Raw genomic sequence first — 23,954 nt, 5'->3', positions numbered from 1 at the left:
AATGACATTCCTGACAGACAGGAAGCACTGGTTACAATCCCCAAATAATGGAAATAACCAAAATATCTAAACTAGGAGGCTGATTATATAAATGATGGCACATCAGTATCAAATGTAATACTCCTTAATCATGAACAATAATTTTGTTGAAGATATATTTTTAAGTGAAAAACTATTACAAACCTATATGTTCTGTAATGCATCATTTCGCTAAAAATACACACACGTGCACATGGAAAGCAAAGTCTGGAAGGTTACACAGCAGTGGTAAAACTTGGAAATTTTACCTTTTCTTGGTATGTCTCTGTGTTTTCTGTTATGCATGCGGTATATGTGTGTGTGAATATATATATATTTTATAATGACCATGTATACACTGGAAATGAGATGATTGTTAACAGTGTAGAGCAGTAGTAAGTGCCCAGAAAATAAGTTACCAGGAAACTTTGGATAGCAAATTTGCCCTGATAAAGATCAAGCCACAATTTTTACATGTGGATTTTAAAATAAGAAAGCTAAGCCAAAAAAAAAAAAAAAAAAAAGCCAAGATATTGTTTATTGCTTTCCTAACGCTTAACCAGAAACCATAGTATAAAAAATGTCTATACTGGATAGAGGAATAATTCTTGAGAAAACTTACTTTAGTCCAAGCTGTCGTCTCCAAACCAGCTTTCAGACAAACAGTTACAACAACATACTGTGAAAAAAAAGAGGAGATTGGAAAAATATGTTATTCTTGTGAATTATTTTAACTTTCCCTCCAGGCAGCTATACTTTGAAAGTGCCATCTCAGTAACAGATTCTCTATGGGTTAGCTTTGGGGAACATACAGGTATGTTTAGTTCAAGAAACACCTTCATTCTAGAAACTTCTCATAGTTACTTTTGCCCTTTTCTTAGCTCAGAAGATTTGGGAAAAACCACTGTCCTGAAGGTTGCTTTTCTTTTGCAGGTAGAAGTGCAAGAGCCCAGGGCAGTCTGCCAGCCACCTGTCCCAAAACCTGGGCTCAGCGGAACCTTCCTGGAAAAGAGGCCAGCACTTCCCAGCCATTCTGAACTTTAAGGAATTGGTAATATATAGTTTATGGGTTTGAAATAAATGACAACAACCTGGAAACCCTTATATCAAGGGCTTGGCAAGAGATACAATTTACACATGTGCCATTTAAGTATGGTTCAATAAAAAGAGATCAACTCACCGTGTAAACAATATTTCCAACAAATAAGTAGTCCGTGGCGTGACCATTGGCCAAGACAGTATCTGGAAAATGAAGACAGCGTTGTTATTTTCCAGCGGCTGAGCACTGCAAGCTACTTCATTCAGAACAGAAAAAATGGACCTTTAGAAACATCTAACAACAACAACAACAAAAAGTTAGGGGTATTTTGAAATGGCATCATCTTGATTCTAATGCTTCCCTTGCTTTCTGCCTCCTTGATATTTTCCATCCATATTCTCTCCAACTGAAATAAACAAAATCAGGCTTCCAACAAACGACCAGCCTTAGCTCTGTACTGAAATGTACATTTTCATAAAAGATTAATATCTCTCTTTGTCTGGATAATCGAAAAAAAAAAAAAGGAAGGGAATAAGGTTATATGAATCTATCTTTACTAAGTGCCAGAATTGAATATTTTTTAAATGTTCATTTACTATCCATCTTAAATTTGGCCTAAATTAGTATCATGGCCTTGTACAAGAAGATAACTATATGACAAGAAAATCAATTCATAATGACTGAACCCAGAGAATTTGGGGGTATGTTCATTACTAATGTTTTCAATGCAACCACATAAACTTTTGATGTCTACAAACTGGTGGAGTGGAAACAGCTCAATGAGAGATATCTAGAGAATACCACTAGGATTTTTGAAACTTTGGTGTTCACACATATTCCAATTTTTTTTTTTCTTTTTTCAGGGTGACTATTACAATATACACAACAATCACTAAGGCAAAACTGTAGTAGAACTGCCTAATTCATGGCAGCTAGGCCTGCTGAGAAAAGTCTGGTTTTTATTGTGAGGCATCAAAGCCTACTTTAGGATCAGGAACAGTTTCTTTGTACGACACTGCCAATCTCCTCTTATTCTCTTTTATACTTTTTTATAGTGTGGCCTGCAGTCCAGGTATAGGAATTTTTGTGTTCAAATATTCAACCCAGTAGCTGCTGGGTTGCAAGTATTTGGGTTCCTCAATTCGCCTATGTGCCTGTTGGAGAATCCCACTTCTATTAAAGAACGAAGGTCTCTTTCCTTCCCTAAAACAGTGTAATGATCAAGACATGTCATTGAACATGTAGAAATCCAGGAGTAAATTAAGGGAAGATTAATTGGCTAAGAGATACCAAAGGGCTTGTGTTAGATACAGACTTAAACTGAGGGAGTGCTAAAAAAAACCCTGCTACTGGGGGACATAAGAGGCTAGGAGAACGGGGAAAAAAATGGCGCTGACTTTAAAAAAAAAAAAAAAAAGATCTCATGGCCCAAAGAAAAGGTGGTGAAGAAAGGCCAGAAGTTTAGTCAAGGATTTCCTAAAAAGAGAAGGAAGGGGAAAAGTTTGGAGAAGTAAGGGAAAGGCTAAACCCCAAGAAGGCAACGAATTGATGTACTAGCAAAGAGTAGTCCAAAGTTGTGGAGGCCTACTTTTCCGTAATTGGTCCTAAGACTGCCTTAATAATAAATGTATCACTTTCATATTGTGGTGAGAATATACATAACAAAACATTAGTCACTGTAACGATTTCTCCATGTATAATTCAGCAACATTCCTTACATTCTCCATGTTGTGCTACCATTATTTCCATCCTTTTCAAACTATTCCACCACTATAAACTCAATGGTCCCTCAGCAAAAACTCCACCTCTCTCCCTTCTTCTCAACCCTGGTAACCACTAAATGATCTTTGGTTTCTATATATTTCCTTATTTCATGTAAGTGAAATCATACAGTATTTATCCTTTTGCGACTGACTTGTTTCGTTCAGAATGTTTTCAAGGTTCATCCATGCTGTAGCAGGTATCGGGACTTATTTCGCTTTATCGCTGAGTAATATTCCATTGTATGGATATACTACATTTTGTTTACCCATTCATCTGTTGATGGACATTTCCATTGTTTGCACCTTTTGGTTGTGGTGAAAAGTGTTGCAATGAATGTTGGTGTACAGATTTCTGTTTGCGTTCACGCTTTCAGTCTTCTAGGATTAGGATTGCTGGGTTATGTGGTAGTTTTATGTTCAACTTTTTGAGGAACTACCAAACTGTTTTCCACAGTGGTGGTACCATTTTACATTCCCACCAGTGATGGGTAAGACTTCCAGTTTCTCCATAACCTGGCCTACATCTGTTGTCTGTTGTTTAACTTCTTATTTTCTGACCTTATCATTACCATTCTAGTAGGGATGAGATGAAGTGGTATCTCATTTTGGTTTTGATTTGCATCACCCTAATGGCTTTTTTTTTTTTTTTTTTTAATGGCTAATGACATCGAGCATCTATGTGTTTTCTGGCCATCTGAATAGCCTCTTTGGAGAAATGTCTGTTCAAGTCCTTTGCTCATTTTTTGATTTTTTTTTTTTTGTGTAGTTTTTAAAATATACTTTGCATACTAGACCCTTATTGGATATATGGTTCCTGATGCTTTTCTCTCAATCTGTAGCTGTCTTCTCATTTTTTTGATAAAGTCCCTTGATGAATAAATGTATTTAATTTTTATGAGGTTCCAATTATCTATTTTGTCTTCGGCTGCTTTTGCTTTTGTTGTCACATCTGATAATCTATCATTAAAACTAGGTCCCACAGCCATGTCCCTATATTTTCTTCTAAGGATTTTATGGTTTCAGATTTCACATTGAGGTCCCTGATCTATTTGGAATTGGTTTTTGTATATGGAGTGAGGCAGGTAACTTGTTTCATTTTTTGCATGTGGAAATCCAATTTTCCCAGCACCATTGATTGAACAGACTCTTCCTTCCTTATTGAATGGACTTAGCACTCTTGTCAAAAATAAGGTGACCATAGATGTATGGATTTATCTCTGGACTCTTAAGTCTATTCCACTGTTCTAATTGTCTATTACTAAACCCTGGTGATGTAGTGGTTAAGAGCTAGGGCTGCTAACCAAAAGGTCGGCAGTTCGAATCCACCAGGTGCTCATTGGAAACCATATGGGGCAGTTCTACTCTATCCTATAAATTTGCTATGAGCCAGAATCAACTCGACAGCAATGGGTTTGTTTTTTCGGTTTGGTATACCAGTACCAAGTGCCCTGGTGGCACAGTGGTTGCAAATGCTCAGCTGCTAACTGATGAGTTGTCAATCCAAACCCACCAGCAGCTCTGTGGGAGAAAGATGTGGCAGTCTGCTCCAGAAAAGATTACAACCTTGGAAACTCTATAGGGTAGTTCTACTCTGTCCTATAGGTTTGCTATGAGTTGGAACCGACTCAAGAGAAATGGGTTTGGTTTGGTATACCAGTACCAGGCTGCTTAATTACAGTGGCTTTATTATATTTTTTGAAATCAGGAAGTGTGAGTTCTCCTACTTTATTCTTCTTTTTTTAAGATTGCTTTAGCTATTTGGAGTCCCTTGCCTTTTCATGTAAATATGAGGATTGGCTTTTTCAACTCTGTCAAGAAGTCTGCTGCCATTTTGATGGGGATTGCATTGACTTTACAGATTGTTTTGGGTAGTACTGACATCTTAACTCTATTAAGCCTTTCAAGCCATGAACACAGAATGTCTTTCCATTTATTTAGGTCTTCTTTAATTTCTTTTAATAATTTTTTAAATAATTTTCTGTGTACAAGTCTTTTACCTTCCTGGTTAAATTTATTCATAGGTACATCATTCTTTTAGATGCTATTATAAATGGTAATGTTTCCTTAATTTCCTTTTCTACTTGCTTATTGCTGATGTATAGAAACTCAACTGATTTTTGTGTTCACCTTGCACCCTGCCACTTTGCTGGATTCATTTATTAGTTTTAATAGCTTTCTTGTGGATTCTTTGAGATTTTCTATGTATAGGATCATATCATATCATCTGTGAAAAGTGATAGTTTTACTTCCTTCTCCCAATTTGCATAGCTTTTACTTTTTTCCTCTAGCCTAACTGCCCTGGCTAGGACTTCAAGAATGATGCTGTATAGTAGTGGTAAGAGTAGGCACCCTTGTCTTGAAAATTTTTAGTCTTTCTCCATTGAGTATGATATTAGCTGTAAGTTTTCCTTAAATGTCCTTTATCATATTGAGAAATTTCCCTTCTATTGCTATCTTGTTGTGTGTTGAATTTTGTCAAATGCATTTTCTGCATCGATTGAGATGATCATGTGGTTCTTTTCCCTTATTCTATTAACGTGGCTTATTACATTGATTGATTTTCTAATGGTAAACCACCCTTGCATTCCTGGGATAAATCCCACTTGATCATGGTGTATAATCTTAAATATGCTTTTGGATTTGGTTTGCTAGTATTTTGTGGAGTATTTTTGCATCTATATTCATGAGGAATATTGGTCTTTAGCATTCTTTACTTACGGTGTCTTTGCTGGTATCAGGGTAACGCTCGCCTCATGGAATGAGTTAGGAAGGGTTCCCTCCTCTTCTATTATTTGGGAAGGTTTAAATAGAATTGGAGTCACTTCTACAGATATTTGGTAGAATTTCCCAGTGAAGCCATCCTGTTCAGGATTTTTCTTTGTTGGGAGGTTTTTGATTACAATTCAGTCTCTTCACTTGTTATAGATCTGTTGAGATCCAATATTTCTTCTTGAGTTGACGTAGAGAGTTATGTGTTTCAAGAAATTTGTCCATTTCCTATAATTGGCATACAACTGTTTGTAGTTTCCACTTATAATCCTTTTTATTTTTATAGAGTTGGTTGTAACATCACTTCTAATTTTAGATAACTTTTATCTTCTCTCTGTCTTTGTCAGCCTAGCCAAAAGTTTGTCAATTTCATTGATTTTTTTTAAAAAACCAACTTCTGATTTTGTTGTTTATTGTTTTTTTTATTCTCTATTTCCTTTATTTCTGTTCCAATCTTTATTATTTCCCTTTTTCTGGTAGTTTTTGGCTTAGTTTGCTCTTCCTTTTCTAATTCCTCAAGTAGCAGAGTTAGGCTATTGATGTGGAGTCTTTCTCTTTTTTAATGTAGGCATCCACTGCTATAAATTTTCCTCTGAGTACTGCCTTCATTGCATCCCATAGGTTTTAGTATGTTGTGTTTTTATAGTAAATGTATCACTTTTAAAGGCATGTCTCAATAAAGAAACACTTGAGATTAGACAGGAGACCACTTCTTTGATTGTAAACATACAAGATCACAGCCTTGAAAGGAGAATTTAAAGTCTATGTTATGCCAGGAACTATTGTGGCAATTGAGAGAGACAAGGTCTGTGTTTATGGAGCTTACATCGTAGTAAGGAGTCAGAAGATAAATATATAAACAAATAGCTATACAGCAAAATGCCAGGTGAAATAAATGCTCTGAAGAAAAATAAAGTAGGGTAATAGAATAGATGGTGACAGGGAGCTACTATTTTGATAGGGTGTTCAAGAAAGATTGTTCTGAGGTGGTGACATTTCAGCAGATCTGAATGATATGAGGGCATTAAAGAAATATCTGAGGGGAGAGTATTCTGGGCAGAAAGAAGAGAAATTGCCCTCAGCCTGATGAACTCAAAGACCCTCAGGAAGGCCAATTTGGCTGGAGGGCGCAGGTGGAAAGAAAAAGTGCTCAGTTTTAATCAAGAAAATTAACATGGGCCATGGTGAGGAGTCTGGATTTCTTAATTTTGATAAGAAATCATTGGAGGGTTCTGAGTAGGGAGTAAAACGACATGTTATGCTCTAGAAGTAACATTCCAGCTTTTATGTATGTCAGGGTAGAACTGAGCTCCATAGTGTTTTCATGGCTGTGATCTTTCAGAAACAGATCATCAGGCCCTTCTTTAGAGGAGCCTCTGGATGGGTTTGAATCACCAACCTTTCAGTTAGTAGCTGAGTATATTAACCATTTGCGTCACCAGGGACTTTTGGACTACAAGGAATGAAAGAAGACAACTTCAAGGGGAAAAACAGACTAAGAAGTACTAATTTGAAATACCAACACCTAATGGGAAAGAACTTTCTAGGGAAGAATTAAAATAGAGAAAAAAATTATGGTCACATGCTAGAAGTTCTAAGACCAACAGGTGCCACATAAGAAAATATACACAGTGTGCAAACCAAGGGAGCTGGGTGTCACCCCTTGAGCTTGGCCTTTAACTGTGAGTTAGTGTGGAACACAGCATTAGTCCAGGTGAGATTTGGGGCTGGATCATTCCCTGTGGGGGAGTCTGTCCTATGGACTATAAGATGTTTAGCAGCATCCCTAGCCTCTACCCACTAGATGCCATTAGCTGCCCCATCCCCAACTGACAACCAAAAATATCTCCTCTGTACATTATCACATGTCCCTTGGGATAAAACTACCTTTGGTTGAGAAGCTCTGCGTTAGATGACAGAAAGATGAGCTGGAATAGGTAGTGATGAAGTGTTTTTGTTGTTATTGTTGGGTACTATTGAGTTGTTTCCAATGGCACAGAGTAGAACTGCCGCCACAGGGTTTTCTAGGTTGTAATCTTTATGGGAGCAGATTGCCAGGTCTTTTCTCCTGTAGAGCAGTTGATGGGTTTGAACCACTGACCCGTCACTTATCAGTCGAATGCCTAACTGTTGCTCCACCAAGGCTCCTAGTGATGAAATAAGAAGGTCTAACGTATAGAAAAACCCTGATGGCACAGTGGTTAAGAGCTACGACTGCCAACCAAAAGGTCGGCAGTTCGAATCCACCCGGTGCTCCTTGGAAATTCTATGTGGCAGTTCTGTTCTGTTCTATAGGGTTGCTATAAGTCAGAATCAACTCGATGGCAACGAGTTTGGTTTAGGTTCTGGAATGTATAGGAAAATCCACTTCTCTTCAGCAGACGAAGGAAGAGAAAATATGGTGGATATGACTGTCCACTATGACCAGTGGGCATAGAGTGTAATGGTGAAAAAGTGGTGTCTGGCTTCGGTACAAAGTGATACAATTTACAAGGCTGGAAAGAACGTAAAAGGGAGCTAAATAAAAAGGGGAAAACTCTTGGATTACCTGGGGATTAAACGCAAATGTATGAAGAGAGCACCTCCATGGAGACATTTAAGACTATTTAACGCTACCGTGGCAACTTGGCAAGAAGGGAGGAAAGAGATAGGAAAGTCTAAAAGACACTTTTCAATTTGGCTTCTAGAGTTTTAAAATATGCTCATTTTTAACTCGTCATGATACTGAATGCTACTGACATTCGACAAAATGTTTACACTGAAGGTAATTGGAACAGCAAACTTTTTTTTAGGCCAGGATAAAGCTAGTATTTCAGCTCATCATTTTGAAAGGAGAACTCAACATTGCATTTCAGTTTTCTGCTTAGGAAAGTGTAGCTTCTTCCCAAGTCAAAACTAACACCATCTGGAAATAATTTATTACCTTGGAGAAGAAACTCCCAAACCAGTGTGAGATTCTGGGCCAAGAGCCTCTGAAGAGACAGCATTCTCTAAACAAATCACAGCACATCAGTCCGCACACCCTACTGTGGAAAGCCCTGTGGAACAGAGGGCTCTCTTATTGGTTATATTCCAACTGTTTTAATGGCAAATGCCCACAGGCATTATTCCTTGTTTAAACCTGCCAATATGATAGTCCTGAAGAAAAGTACAGAAGTCCAAAGAAATTGTTTGTGGATAAACACATTAACAAACTACAGCTTGCTGATAATTCAAGGCTAGAAAAGCCTAATCGGATTTTCTAGCATATCATGAAGAGTGTTGCTTACAAAATATTTCTTCCCACTTTGCCTAGTCAGAGATTACTGTTTAAAATTCTCCCACTTGTCTCAGGAAAACGTCTTCCTGTAATTTGGCTGTCTTTATTTTAGTCAGATATTTAAAATCTGAAATGAATTTTTTTTTGATATGGGGGGAAATAACTCTAAAACCAACGTGAGTAATTGGTTTCCCAAGTCAGCTTTCAGAACATTTTTTTAACCACCATCTGTATAAATTATGGGGGCAGTGGTGGTTCAGTGGTAGAATTCTCACCTTCTATCTGGGAGACCTGAGTTCAATTCCCAGCCAATGCACCTTGCATGCAGCCACCATCTGTTTGTCAGCGCAGCCTTGTGTGTTGCTATGATGCTAAACAGAATACAGTGGAGCTTCCAGACTAACACAGACTAGGAAGAAAGGTCTGGTGATCTACTTTCAAAAACAGCCAATGAGCAGTGGAGCCAGCATGGTGCTGCAGACAGAAGCACCACACCTTCCCTCTGTAGCACAGAACTGAGAAATTAAGTAAAACAGATACAAACATCAATCCTGGAACTCTAAGCATCAACTGAAGGGATAAAGAACTCAACCAAGCACCAAATGGAATAGGAAACTGATGGAGAACAGAGACCAAGGATAGCTGCAGAGTGGAGATGCCCTACCAGCTAACACTGCAAACACTGCACAGACTCACCATCTTGGACCTCAGCCACTGGGAATGGCAGACACTGAGTACAGGAAGGTAACTTCATAGAGCTCCCAACAGGAGACAGAGTACATGGTAACCAGGGAAACATGCTTTCCTACCCCCAACCCTTCTTTCCTCTACATGGCCTCCCTGGTTGCTCAGCTTGGGAGATGCCAGCTCCTTGCTGCTTGAATTTGCCCTGCCCCCACTGGCCGGCTCCTTCAGTGCCATTCTTTTGTTGTTGCTGTTATTTTTTTTGGCTTCTTTTTGTTTCTTTTCTCTCACTCACCTCCTTCCTTTTCTTTCTCCTACGCAGCTGGCACTGTGTGCTGTCTCCTTTACTTCTTGATGGGCTGTGCTGCACTGCTCAGCTGGGAAGACCATGGCACATGGCTTCCCCAGTCCACACCACCCTGCTGATGGGTTCCCTTGGCACTATTTTTTTTTTAAGATTAATTAATTTTTTAAATTCTTGGTTTCTTGTTTCTCTCTCCCTTCTGTTCCTTTCTCCCACCCAGCTAGCACCATATGTTGTCCTTCTTGACAGGCTGTGCCATACTGCCTGGTAGGGGAGCCATTGGCTTATGGCTTTCTGGTCTGTGCTGACCCACTGGTGAGCCCCCTCAGTGCCACTTTTTTTTTTTTTCTTTCTCAGTTTCTTGTCTCTCCTTTCCTTCCTTGTACCCACCTGGCCGCTTGTGCAGTCTCCACCTCTTCTTGATGGGCTGTGCCACACAGCTCAGCAAGAAAGCCACTGGCACACAGCTTCCCTGGGTCTGTGTCACCCCACTCCCAGGCACCGTCAGCGCCATTCTTTCTTTATTTTTTTCTTCTCAGTTTCTTCTCTCTCTCTCTCTTCTTTCCTTCCCTTTCTCCCATCCATCTAGCCAAATGTGCCATTTATGCCACTTTTTACCAGGCTGTGCCACAACACTTGGCTACGGAGCCACTGGCATACGGCTTCCTGGGCCTATGCAACCCCACTGGCAGATGCTATCAGCACCTTTTTTCTTTTTTCTTTTTGGTTTCTTATCTCTCTCTCCATTCCTTCCTTTCCTTTCCTTCTCTCATCAACCAAGCTCCACGTGCTGTCCCCACCACTCTTGAGGGGTGATGCCACAGTGCTCAGCCGCCATTTTATGCACCTTTTCTTTTTTCTTCATTTTTTTTTTTTTTTTTTGCTTCTGTTACTCTCTCTTCTTTATCTTGTTTCCCACACCCACTTATGTCCACACATAACCTCCTCCCCCTTATTTCCTGCCTATCTGGACTATGTGCAGAGCACCGCACCCCCAAGTGGCACGAGCACAGACCACTCAATCCTACTGTGCACTACCCCTGACCCCACCTGTTGGCCCCAGTATGTGCTGTAAATGACCCATTCCCACTCCTTCCAATCTTCTGGACCTGCCCTGCTGCACCACAGTTGAGTGATCAGCCCTGTGCACTTGGACAAAGTGATGAGAAGTACAAACAAATGAACAAACAAAAATGCATGCCCAGCCTACCTGCCCAGACATAATCCAATAGAGCAAAAAAGCAGGATGAAACAAACAAATCTACAATCAATAAATGAAAGAAATAGAAAAAACATTACAAACAAAAAGAATTCAGCACAGGAGACTAGAGGAACAAAGAAAACGTTAGCACCACACACACACACACACACACAAAAGCACTGCAAGATGACAGCAATAAACTCACACCTATCAATAATCACACTGAACATAAATGGCTTAAACACATCCATGAAGAGATACAGGGAGAGATGGATTAAAAAAAAAAAAGGACCTTTCAATGGCCTGTCTACAAGAGACACAACTTAGAAGCAAAGACATAAATATATTAAAAACCAAAAGATGGAAAAAAATATATCAAGCAAACAAACCAAAAAACCAAAAAAGACAGCAGTAGCAATACTAATCTCATACAAAATAGACTTTAAAACAAAACCTACCATAAAAGACAAGAAAGGACATTATAAAATGATTAAAGGGACAATCCACCAAGAAGACATAACCTTAATAAATACCCACGCACCCGGTGATAGGGCTCCAAAATACATAAAACAAACTTTAATAGCACTGAAAATAGAAATTGATAGTTTTCCTCAATAATAGTAGAGGACTTCAACACACCACCCTCAGGGAAGGACAGAAAATCTAGAAAAAAACTCAACAAAGATACAAAAGATCCAAAGGCCACAATCCACCAACTTGACCTCATAGACATCTATATAACACCTCATCCAACAGCAGCAAAGTACACATTATTTTCTAATGCACATGGGACGTCCTCCAGAAGAGACCATATCTTAAGCCACAAAGCAACCCTCAACATAATTCGAAATACTGAGATAAGACAAAGTATCTTCTCTGATTACAACACCATAAAAGTAGAAATTAATAACAGGAAGAGCGAGGAAAAAAAATCAAACACATGGAAATGGAATAACATTCTGCTTAAAAACCACTGGGTAACAGAAGAAATCAAAGATAGAATAAAAAAATCCCTAGAATCAAACAAGAATGGAAACACATCACACCAAAACCTTGGGACACAGTAAAGGCAGTGCTCAGTGGTCAATTTACAGCAAAAGATGCACACGTCAAAAAAGAAGAAAGGGACAATATCAAAACACTAGCTACACAACTCAAACAAATAGAAAGAGAACAGCAAAAGAAGCTCACAGCCATAAAAAGAAAAGAAATATTAGAGCAGAAATATATGAAATAGAGAATAAAAAACAAAAAGAAAGAATCAACAAAACCAAAAGTTGGTTCTATGAAAGGATCAACAAAATCGACAAACCACTGGCCACATTGACAAAAGAAAAAACAGAAGAGGACACAAACAACCCAAATAAGAAATGAAATGGGGGACGTTACAACACACCCAACTGAAATAAAAAGGATCATAACAGAGCACTATGAAAAACTGTACTCCAACAAATTTGAAAACCTAGAGGAAATGGACAAATTTCTAGAAACACACTACCTACTCATACTAATACAACCTGAGGTAGAAAATCTGAACAGACCCATAACAAAAGAAGAGACTGAAAGGGCAATAATAATAATAAAAAAAGAAAAAACACTCCCAACAGAAAAAAAAGCCCTGGCCCAGACAGCTTCACTGGAGAATTCTACCAAACGTTCAGAGAAGAGTACCAGTACTATTCAAACTATTTCAGAACATAGAAAAAGAAGACACACATCCAAATTCATTCTATGAAGCTATCATAACCCTGATACCAAAACCAGGCAAAGGCACCCCAAAAAGAAAATTACAGACCAATATCACTTTTTTTTTATCACTCAGGAATACAGATGCAGAAATTCTCAACAGAATTCTAGCCAACAGAATTCAGCATCATATAAAAAAATAATATACCATGACCAAGTGAGATTCATATCTCAGGTATGTAAGGATGGTTCAACATTAGAAAATCAATCAATGTATCCACCACATAAATAAAACAAAAGAAAAGAATCACATGATCATCTCAATCAACGCAGAAAAGGCATTCGACAAAGTCCAACATCCGTTCCTGAAAAAAAAAAAAAACTCAATAAAATAGGTATAGAAGGGAAATTCCTCCACATAATAAAGGGCATCTCTACAAAACCAACAGCCAACATCATTCTTAATGGAGAGAGGCTGAAAACATTCCCCTTGAGGACAGGTACAAGACAAGGATGCCCTTTATCACCACTCCTATTTAACCTTGTGCTGGAGGTCCTAGCTTAGAGCAATAAGGCAAGAAAAATAAAGGGCATCCCAAATTGATAAGGAAGACGTAAAACTGTCCCTATTTGTGGATGATACGATACCATACATAGAAAACCCAAAAGACTCCACGAGAAAACTACTGGAACTAACAGATTCAGCACAGTTGCAGGATATAAAATAAATATACAAAAATCAGTTGGATTCCTATACATGAATAAAGAGAACTACAAAAACGGAATCAAAAAAGCAATACCATTTATAATAGCCCCTAAAAAAATAAAATTCTTAGGAATAAATCTAACCAGGGATGCAAAAGACCTATACAAAGAAAACCGTATGAAATCAAGAAAGACCTACATAAATGGAAAAACATACCATGTTCATGGACAGGTAGACTCAACATAGTGAAAATGCCAATTCTACCCAAAGCAATCTACAAATACAATGCAATCCCTGTCCAAATACCAAAAGCATTCTTTAAAGAGATGGAAAAATTAATCATTAACTGTATATGAAAAGGGAAGAGGCCCCAGATAAGTAAAGCACTATTGAAGAACAAGAACAATGTAGGAGGCCTCGCACTATCTGATCTCAGAACCGACTATACAGTCATGGTAGTCAAAACAACCTGGTATTGTCGAAACAGCCTACAATGATAGATACATTGACCAAGGCAAAGAATTGAGAGCCCAGATGTAACTCCATCTACCTATAGTCAGTTGACCTTCAACAAAGGCCCAAAGTCCATCAAATGGGGGAAAAGACAGTCTTTTAAACAAGTGGTGCCAGCAAAACTGGATATCCATGCACAAAATAATGAAACAAGACCCATACATCACACCATATACAAAAACCAATTCAAAATGGGTGAAAAATCTAAATATAAAACCCAAAGTTATAAAGATCATAGAAGAAAAAATAGGGTCAATGCTAGAGGCCCTAATACATGGCATAAACAGGATACAAACCATAACTAACAATACACAAACACCAGAAGATAAGCTAGACAACTAGGATCTTCTAAAAATTAAACTCTTATGCTCATCAAAGGACTTCACCAAAAGAGTAAAAAGAGAGCCTACAGACTGGGAAAAAAAATTTTGGCTATGACGAATCTGACAAAACTCTAATCCCTAAAATCTACAGGAAAATCCAGCACCTTAAAACAAAAAGACAATAATCCAGTTAAAAACTGGGGAAAGGACATGATCAGACATTTCACCAAAGAAGACCTTCAGACACATGAGGAAATGCTCGAGACCACTGGCCATTAGAGAAATGAAAATTGAAACTACAGTGAGATACCATCTCACCCTGACATTACTGGTATGGACCAGAAAATAACAAATGTTGGAGAGGCTGCAAGAAGACTGGAACTCGAATGCCCTGCTGGTGGGACTGCAAAAGGGTGCAACCATTTTGGGAAACAATATGGTACTTCCCTAAAAAGCTAGAAAAAGAAATGCCATACGATCCAGCAATCCTACTCCTAGGAACATATCCTACAGAAATAAGAGCCAGAACGTGAAGAGACATATTCACACCCATGTTCACTGCAGCATTATTCACAATAGCAAAAAGATGGAAACAATCTAGGTGACCATCAACAGATGAATGGATAAACAAACTATAGTACGTACAAATAATGGTATACTACTTAACGACAAAGAACAGTGATGAATCTGTAAAACATCTCACAACATGGATGAATCTGGAGGGCATTATGCTGAGTGAAATAAGTCAATCACTAAAGGACAAATACTCCATGAGACCAGTACTATAAAAACTCATGAAAAGGTTTACACACAAAACAAAACAATCTTTGATGGGGAAGAGTAGATGGAAAAACACTAAATAGGTAACAGATAAGTTGTAACTTTGGTGAAGGGTAAGACAGTACACAGTACTGGGGAAGCCAGGACAACTTGACCAAGGCAAAGTCATGGAAGCTTCATAGACACATCCAACCTCCCTGAGGGACTGAATTACTGGGCTGAGGGCTGGGGATCATGGCCTCGGGGGACATCTAGCTTAACTGGCATAACATAGTTTATATAGAAAATGTTCTACATTCTACTTTGGTGAGTAGTGTCTGGGGTCTTAAAACTTGTGAGCAGCCATCTAAGATATTCCACTAGTCCCACCCCGTCTGGAGCAACGGAGAATGAAGAAAACCAAACAGATAAGGGACAGATTAGTCCAAAGGATTGATGGACCACAACTACACAGCCTCTACCAGACTGAGTTCAGCACAATTAGATGGTGCCTGGCTACCACTACCTACTGTTCTGACAGGAATCACAGTACAGGGTCCCCAACAAAGTTGAAAAAAAATGTAGAACAAAATTCTAACTCACAAAAAAGACCAGACTTACTAGTCTGACAGAGATTGGAGAAACCCCAGGTGTACTGCCCCCAGACACCCTTTAAACTCAGTATCGAAGTCACTTCTGAGGTTTACCCTTCAATCTCGTCCCCATAAAATAAAATGAGACTAAATGGGTACACCCCAGCCCAGGGGCAAGGACTAGAAGGCAGGAAGGAACAGGATAGCTGGTAATGAGGAAACCAAGGTCAAGAAGGGGAGAGTGTGGACATGTCATGGGGTCGGCAACTAATGTCACAAAACAATATGTGTATTAATTGTTTAATGAGAAACTAATATCCTCTGTAAACCATCTAAAGTACAAAAAATTAGCCAGTTAAAGTCCCATGGATCACAACTGTCGAATCTGCAGCCCATCAAGGGGATGGTGCAGGACTGGGCAGTGTTTTGTTGTTGCGCATCGGGTCACCGTGAACTGGGGGCTGACTCTACAGCAGCTAAGAAGAATATATAAATTAGAGTATTAACACTACTTCAGAGAAAGCAACATGGAATTGTACAGATAAATATTCGAGGGTGGAGATGCAGTGAGAAGGGAAAAGACATTTCAGGTGAAAAATAAATAAACAAATACATAAATCAGTAAGCACTCAACTGTCAACCAAAGGTTGGTAGTTTGAACCTACCAGCATCTCCACAACAGAATGACCTAGAGATCTGCTCCCATAAAGATTACCTCCCTCAACAAACAAACAAAACCCATCGCCGTTGAGTTGATTCAGACTCATAGTGACCTAACGGGACAGAGTTGAGCTGCCCCATAGAGTTTCCAAGGCTGTGGTCTTCATGGAAGCAGACCGCCACATCTTTCTCCCATGGAGCGGCTGGTGGACTGGAACCGCTGACCTTTCAGTTAGCAGCTGAATGCTTAGCCATTGTGCCACCAGGGCTCCCTTCCATAAAGATTACAGCCTAGATAACCCTATGGGGGAAGTTCTACTGTTGCATGGGATCACTATGAGTTGAAAGTCCACTCAGTGGCACCTAACAACAACAGAAGCCTGTGGACGGAGTTAGACAGGTGCTGTTGAACAGTAAACTGTGTGGGGGTTTTGGCGGTGGGGGGGAGGCTGGAGTACTGTGGTCGGTGTCAGATTGGTGAGGTCAGTTGGGATCAAACCATGAAAGGCTCTACACATCCCTATAAAAGCCCCAGAAAAGGGATCCATCCAAAAGTGCATATGGAGCGATATGATCTGCCTTAAACTTTGTTTCCCTGTCTTAAACAGTATTTTGCTAAGTTTTTCCTAATGGAAACTCATCATTGGCACTCAAAGGCTTAAAAGACCACCTGAAAGGTAAGAATAATTCACCTCCCTCTTGATTCAGTTGGGAGAAAAGTGTGGCTTCTGTAAAGATTTACAGCCTTGGAAACCCTATGAGGCAGTTTTATCCCGTCCTATAGGGTCGCTATGAGTCAGAACCAACTCAATGGCTGTAGCTTTTTTGTTTGGTTTTCTTGCATCAGAACTGCTGGCATTTAACTACACGGATCTGAGATCAGTCAGCCATTTAAAGATCAAGGATTGAATCCATCCTCAGAGGAAAGCTGATATGAGAGAAGAGGGCACTACTTAGCCCAAACATCATTAGTCCAAGGGAGGATTCCACAACATAGAGCAACTAAAAGCTCAGGGCCCAAGAGTAGGGAAAATTCCCCTTTTGCTTTGTTTGATAGAACATGGAGTCACTTTTAGACTGTATCTGTGATTGCATGTGATTTCAAACCTAACTTTAGGATGTTGTTGTTGTTGGTTGCTGCCGCATCAGCTTCAACTCATGGTGCCCTTATGCATAACAGAACGAAACGTCGCCTGATCCTGCATGGTCTCCAGCACTATATCGGATTATGTTCTGTTGTAATCCATAGGTTTTCATTGGCTGATTTTTGGAAGCTCATTGGGCCTTTCTTCCTAGTCTTAGTCTGGGAGCTCTGCTGAAACCTGTCTACCATGGGTGACCCTGCTGTTGTTTGACATACCAGTAACATAGTTCCAGTATCATAGCAACATGTAAGCCACCAGAGTCGACGAACTGACAGACAGGTGGTGGAATGTAATGATGGTGCTTATTATATGTATGTTAAGTGTTATACAATGACAAAGAGATGGAAATACTGTCTCGGGGAGCCAGCACATTCTCTTAAAGGCCAAATGCAACGTTATGGCTTCAGCAGCAGGTAAGTTCATCCTCTTAGACATATGTATTAAAGTATTCGCAAAATGTGGTTGGATCCAAGGCGCTACATAAATGCAGAATTAGCCGAATGGGGGTTGAAAACACAGTCCCTAAAAAAGACAATTGTGAACAACTGGGACAAAACCACATGCCCCTCCACATTAGTAGTTACAGCTCAAAAATGATACATGCAGAAACCTCTTTGCAAATATTTGTGGGAAGAACTATTTGTAAAAAAAAAAAAAGTATGCCTTATTTTCAAAACAGACAAAAATGATCAAGGCACTTATTTCAGAATATTCCAAAAGGCTGGGTTGATGACATTTAATAAATATTCCATTTCAATTAAATGCTCATTAAAGCCATGACATCATTACCCAGCTAAACCACAAAATGGACTCCAAATTGGCTCTGACAAAAAGGCAACATTTGAAGACTAAAGTTACAATGTAGAACTGTACAGCCAGAAAAGATAGGGTTCAATAATTAAGAAAACAGATGGGCACATCTATGTACAGTATGTTATTTTTAATTCTGTAAGAGTCTGTGGGACACCTAAATTGCAAAGCTCAGGCGGTGCCTCACCGAGGCTGACTCAGTGGGGAGAACTGAGGCAGCAATGGCACTAATCCCTGACATCAAGGCTTTTGCCAAGAAAATTTTGGTCAGAAGCAGATGCCGAGTTTCTCCTGCTTTCTCTCTCTCACCCTTTTACTTCAAGACCCTTCCACCAGCACTATTTCGAAAGAGCCCAAATTCCAGAAGATTAACTGAGTCCCTCTCCCCCACCTCGCTCTGGCTCTCTTAAGGCTTTAGAGGTTGAAAGGAGGTACACTGCCAACTATCTACTCGAAGATTTATATCAAGACTGAAGATTAGTCCAAGCTTCAAATAACTAATCTCCAAATGAACTTCTAGAACATAGCCTGTTCTTACGTGGGGACTCTCTGTACTGTAACTGAAACTATTCTTTCTGCTTCCAACACTACATGTTAATGAAGAAAGAAAAACGTACTTTTTCTTTTTAAATCTTTCTCTTTAAAGAACAGATATAAAAATTGGAAAGAGCTTTATAAAAGGTAGAGTTTATACAAGTGTTAGTGATTATAGTTACACTCATAACAAGTGCTGGGTTAAGTTCCTGGTTATGTAAGCTTTCTGCTGAATTTTCTTCCTCTCTACTGATATTTCTGCTAGATAAAGTTAAGAACAGGAAACTCAAACTTCAATCCTCTTTTTGCATTTTTGTTTACTAAAACTAAGAAGTAAAATGATGCAAAGTAAACTTGATTGTCAATGTCAAACGGTCACCTAGTGTGGCTACAAACCTATTTCTTCTTCCTGAAAACGTGGCTAAATGACACTTCCCATCTCCTTGTACCTAGATAGGGACCTGTGGAAGGACCAGCATGAATCCAGTCCCCATAACATGGAGACTGATCCAGTCTTCACATTCCTGCATCTCCAACCTCCTTACCAGCTGCCTCCTCTGACCCTAGCCAGCCAGAGCTAGGTCAGAGCTCAAAAGTTAAAAGGATATCATCCTTCAGACTGCCAAATAGGCAATAAGCTTTGGGGGGTCCACATGGCACCCCAATCTTCTGATCTGCTGGTCACCACTTTGGGGCTGGTTTCCTACTACCTCTTCAGGATGCCCGCTGCAAGCTTGGGGGTCCACACAATGCCCTTACTTTCTGATCTGCTGGCTTCTACTGCTCCTTTGGGTTTGAAATTCACTGGAACAACTCACAGGATTCACGAAGAGTATACCATACTTACAACTTCAGATTTATTACAGCCAAAATGATACAAATGACATGCATGTGACGAGGTCTGGGAGGGTTCCCAATGTGGAGCTTCCATGTCCCCAGGGATACACTACCCTCCCAGAGCAAATGTTCTTGCCAACCAGGAAGCTCACAGAGCCTTAGGTTCCGAACTTTTATTGACCAGTCCTGCATGATAGGCTAAATCATGTCTTCTGAGGCTAGTTGTTATCGGCCTCCCAGGTGAGACTTTTCTGGTCTAGCCAGTCCCCCACACTCCAGCACAAATCTTTAGGTGTGGCCTGGAAGTCCCAGACCAAATAGCCCCAGTTACTCCAAGGGCTATTTCTCCGGAGCCAAGGACAAAGGTCAATTTATTTGGGGAAAAACTAGGCCCTTTACCCACAGGTCCCGTTGACTCATTCTTGCCAAACAGACTTGGGCAAGAGTGATGAAAAATGTTTTCCTTCCTGTCAAAACAGTTCAGATCAGGTGTCCTTCTCCTTATGCTCTCCCCCGCCCCATCATCCCCCCAGTTGTCAAGGCTTAGGATGAACTCATGGACCAGTCACTAAATGGGGCCCCATGACAATGCATTCTTCCACTCGTGGTGACATGAGTGAGAAATAAACCTTTTATTGCTTAAGCTTTTCCTTCCCTGGCTAATAAATCTTGATCCAACTTCTGGCTAAAGTTATAAATGGTGAAATCCGGGAACCCTGGCTCATGCTTCTTATGGTATTACGCCAATCTTAACTTTCTGAAATATACGCAATTAAAAAAAAAAAACAACAAGTAGCTATGGAGTCCATTCCGACTCATGGCCACCCCATGTGTGACAGAGTAGAACTGTGTTCCAAAGGGTTTTCATTGGCTGAGTTTTTGGAAGTAGATCACCAGGCCTTTTTTCTGAGGCACCTCTGAGTGGACTCGAACCAATAACCTTTATGATTAGTAGTCCAGGGCTTAATTGCTTGTATCACCCAGGGACTCCTCATGTATGATACAGAACTTATTCAGAGACATTGAAGCACAGACATATTTAACTGAATGAAAATAATAACCCTTCCAGCCCAATTCTGCTTCCTAAAGTGGTACAGAATGTGTGAGACAGAACATGGCTATCATACAGAAAAGTAAACTCTAAAGGTGAAGATTTATCTTAGCAGTTCTTTACTTTGTTTAAAATAAACCAAAGCAGAAAAAAGAAAAACTTGAATTTGCTTATTATGATGATTGAGTTAGTAACTAGTTACTTAGGTTTATAAGCGATAGTTTCATTTGTTTAAATGTAAAATGCGTGCAGAGTGTCCTGCCTTTCTAGTTTTTAGTGAGCAAATTCCATTTGCTTTAGGATTTTATGAACTTCAGCCACACTCTGTCCTCCTAGCAGGTTTCCCAAATGACAGAGGCCACATTCAGTTAATATCACCCCCCTCTTTCTCCCCAGAGCATTTAACAATGGTCTCTGGATCTTTTCCCTTTAGTTTAGAACTTTTAAAACCATAACAGGAATGTCAGTGATTTTTAAATGGAAGCAAGATGTCAGCATATTGTTTCATATAGCCTTACTTTAAACTATAGCATTTTGCTGGTCTTTCTGACTACAGTAGCACATTTTCCTGACAGGTTTAGGACACGGTACAATCAGATAGAGTTAGGGAAGTATTAATTAAAGCAGTACTGGACCCTTGGAATTGCATTTCTTAAATAGCTCTTTCCCCCACATGTCTGTCAGTTTGTCGTACTGTGAGAGCTTGCGTGTTCTGTGATGCTGGAAGCTATGCCACAGGTATTCAGATACCAACAGGGTCACACGTGGAGGACAGGTTTCAGCTGAGCTTCCAGACTAAGACAGACTAGGAAGAAGGACCCGGCAGTCTACTTCTGAAAAGCATTAGCCAGTGAAAACTCTATGAATAGCAGCGGAACACTGTCTGATATAGTGCTGGAAGATGAGCCCCCCAGGTTGGAAGGCACTCAAAAGATGACTGGGGAAGAGCTGCCTCCTCAAAGTAGAGTCGACCTTAATGATGTGGGTGGAGTAGAGCTTTCGGGACCTTCATTTGCTTATGTGGTACGACTCAAAATGAGAAGAAACAGCTGCAAACATCCACTAATAATTGGAACCTGGAATGTACAAAGTATGAATCTAGGAAAATTGGAAATCGTGAAAAATGAAATGGAACGCATAAACATCGATATCCTAGGCATTAGTGAGCTGAAATGGACTGGTATAGGCCATTTTGAATTGGCCAATCATATAGTCTACTATGCTGAGAATGACAACTTGAAGAGGGGCAGTGTTGTATACATCGTAAAAAAGAATATTTCAAGATCTATCCTGAAGTACAACGCTGTCAGTGATAGGATAATATCTGTACGCTTACAAGGAAGGCCAGTTAATATGACTGTTATTCAAATTTACACACCAACCACTAGGGCCAAAGATGAAAAAACAGAATATTTTTATCAGCTGCTTCAGTCTGAAATTGATCGAACATGCAATCAAGATGCATTGACAACTACTGGCGATTGGAATAGGAAAGTTGGAAACAAGAAGGATCAGTAGTTGGAAAATATGGCCTTGGTGATAGAAACAATGCCAGAGATCGAATGACAGAATTTTGCAAGACCAATGACTTCTTCATTGCAAATACCTTCTTTCACCCACATAAACGGCAACTATACACATGGACCTTGCCAGATGGAACACACAGAAATCATATTGACTACATCTGTGGAAAGAGACGCTGGAAAAGCTCAATAGTATCAGTCAGAACAAGGCCAGGGGCTGACTGTGGAACAGACCATCAATTGCTCATATGCAAGTTCAAGCTGAAACTGAAGAAAATCACAAGTCCACGAGAGCCAAAATATGACCTTGAGTATATCCCACCTGAATTTTGAGACCATCGGAAGAATAGATTTGACGCACTGAACACTAGTGACCAAAGACCAGACGAGTTGTGGAATGACATCAAGAACATCATACATGAAGAAAGCAAGAAGTCATTGAAAAGGCAGGAAAGAAAGAAAAGACCAAAAGGGATGTCAGAGGAGACTCTGAAACCTGCTCTTGAACGTCAAGCAGCAAAAGCAAAAGGAAGAATTGATGAAGTAAAAGAACTGAACAGAAGATTTCAAAGGATATCTCGAGAAGACAAAGTATTATAATGACATGTGCAAAGAGCTGGAGATAGAAAACCAAAAGGAAAGAACACTCTCAGCATTTCTCCAGCTGAAAGAACTGAAGGAAAAATTCAAGACTCGAGTTGCAATAGTGAAGGATTCTATGGGGAAAATATCAAACGACACAGGAAGCATCAGAAGAAGATGGAAGGAATATACAGAGTTATTATACCAAAAAGAATTAGTCAATGTTCAAACATTTCAAGAGGTAGCATATGATCAGGAACCGATGGTGATGAAGAGAGAAGCCCAAGCTGCTCTGAAGGCATTGGTGAAAAACAAGGCTCCAGGAATTGATGGAATATCAATTGAGATGTTTCAACAAACGGATGCAGCACTGGAGGTGCTCACTCGTCTATGCCAAGAAATATGGAAGACAGCTTCCTGGCCAACTGACTGGAAGAGATCCATATTTATGCCTATTCCCAAGAAAGGTGATCCAAATGAATGTGGAAATTATAGAACAATATCATTAATATCACACACAAGCAAAATTTTGCTGAAGATCATTCAAAAATGGCTGCAGCAGTACATCAACAGGGAACAGCCAGAAATTCAGGCCAGTTTCAGAAGAGGACATGCAAACAGGGATATCATTGCTGATGTCAGATGGATCCTGGCTGAAAGCAAAGAATACCAGAAGGATGTTTACCTGTGTTTTATTGACTATGCAAAGGCATTCGACTGCGTGGATCATAACAAATTATGGATAACATTGCAAAGAATGGGAATTCCAGAACACTTAATTGTGCTCATGAAGAACCTTTACATAGATCAAGAGGCCGTTGTTTGACAGAACAAGGGGATACTGATTGGTTTAAAATCAGGAAAGGTGTGCGTCAGGGTTGTATTCTTTTACCATACCTATTCAATCTGTATGCTGCACAAATAATACATGAAGCTGGACTATATGAAGAAGAACGGGGCATCAGGATTGGAAGAAGACTCATTAACAACCTGCGTTATGCGGATGACACAGCCTTGCTTGCTGAAAGTGAAAAGGACTTGAAACACTAATGAAGATCAAAGACCACAGCCTTCAGTATGGATTACACCTCAACCTAAAGAAAACAAAAATCCTCACAACTGGAACAATGAGTAACATCAAAATAAACGGAGAAAAGATTGAAGTTGTCAAGGAGTTCATTTTACTTGGATCCAC

General features: G+C 39.7%; 1 protein-coding gene across 1 annotated transcript in view; it reads right to left on the bottom strand.

The window, feature by feature from the left end:
* The window catches only part of ATP8A2 (ATPase phospholipid transporting 8A2), a 705,555-nt gene that overhangs the window by 34,377 nt on the left and 647,224 nt on the right, over nt 1-23,954 (bottom strand). The window contains exons 31-32 of the mRNA XM_049867411.1: nt 1,199-1,260; nt 641-697 (exon numbers count right to left, since the gene is read on the bottom strand). Coding sequence (XP_049723368.1) covers nt 641-697; nt 1,199-1,260 — 119 coding nt within the window. The remainder of the gene's footprint in view (nt 1-640; nt 698-1,198; nt 1,261-23,954) is intronic.

The sequence above is a fragment of the Elephas maximus genome, chromosome 23 (assembly GCF_024166365.1).
Source record: "Elephas maximus indicus isolate mEleMax1 chromosome 23, mEleMax1 primary haplotype, whole genome shotgun sequence".
In the NCBI taxonomy this organism is placed as follows: Eukaryota; Metazoa; Chordata; class Mammalia; order Proboscidea; family Elephantidae; genus Elephas; species Elephas maximus.
Note: the sequence above shows the minus strand (reverse complement) of the source record. Positions and strands in the feature narration are given on the sequence as shown.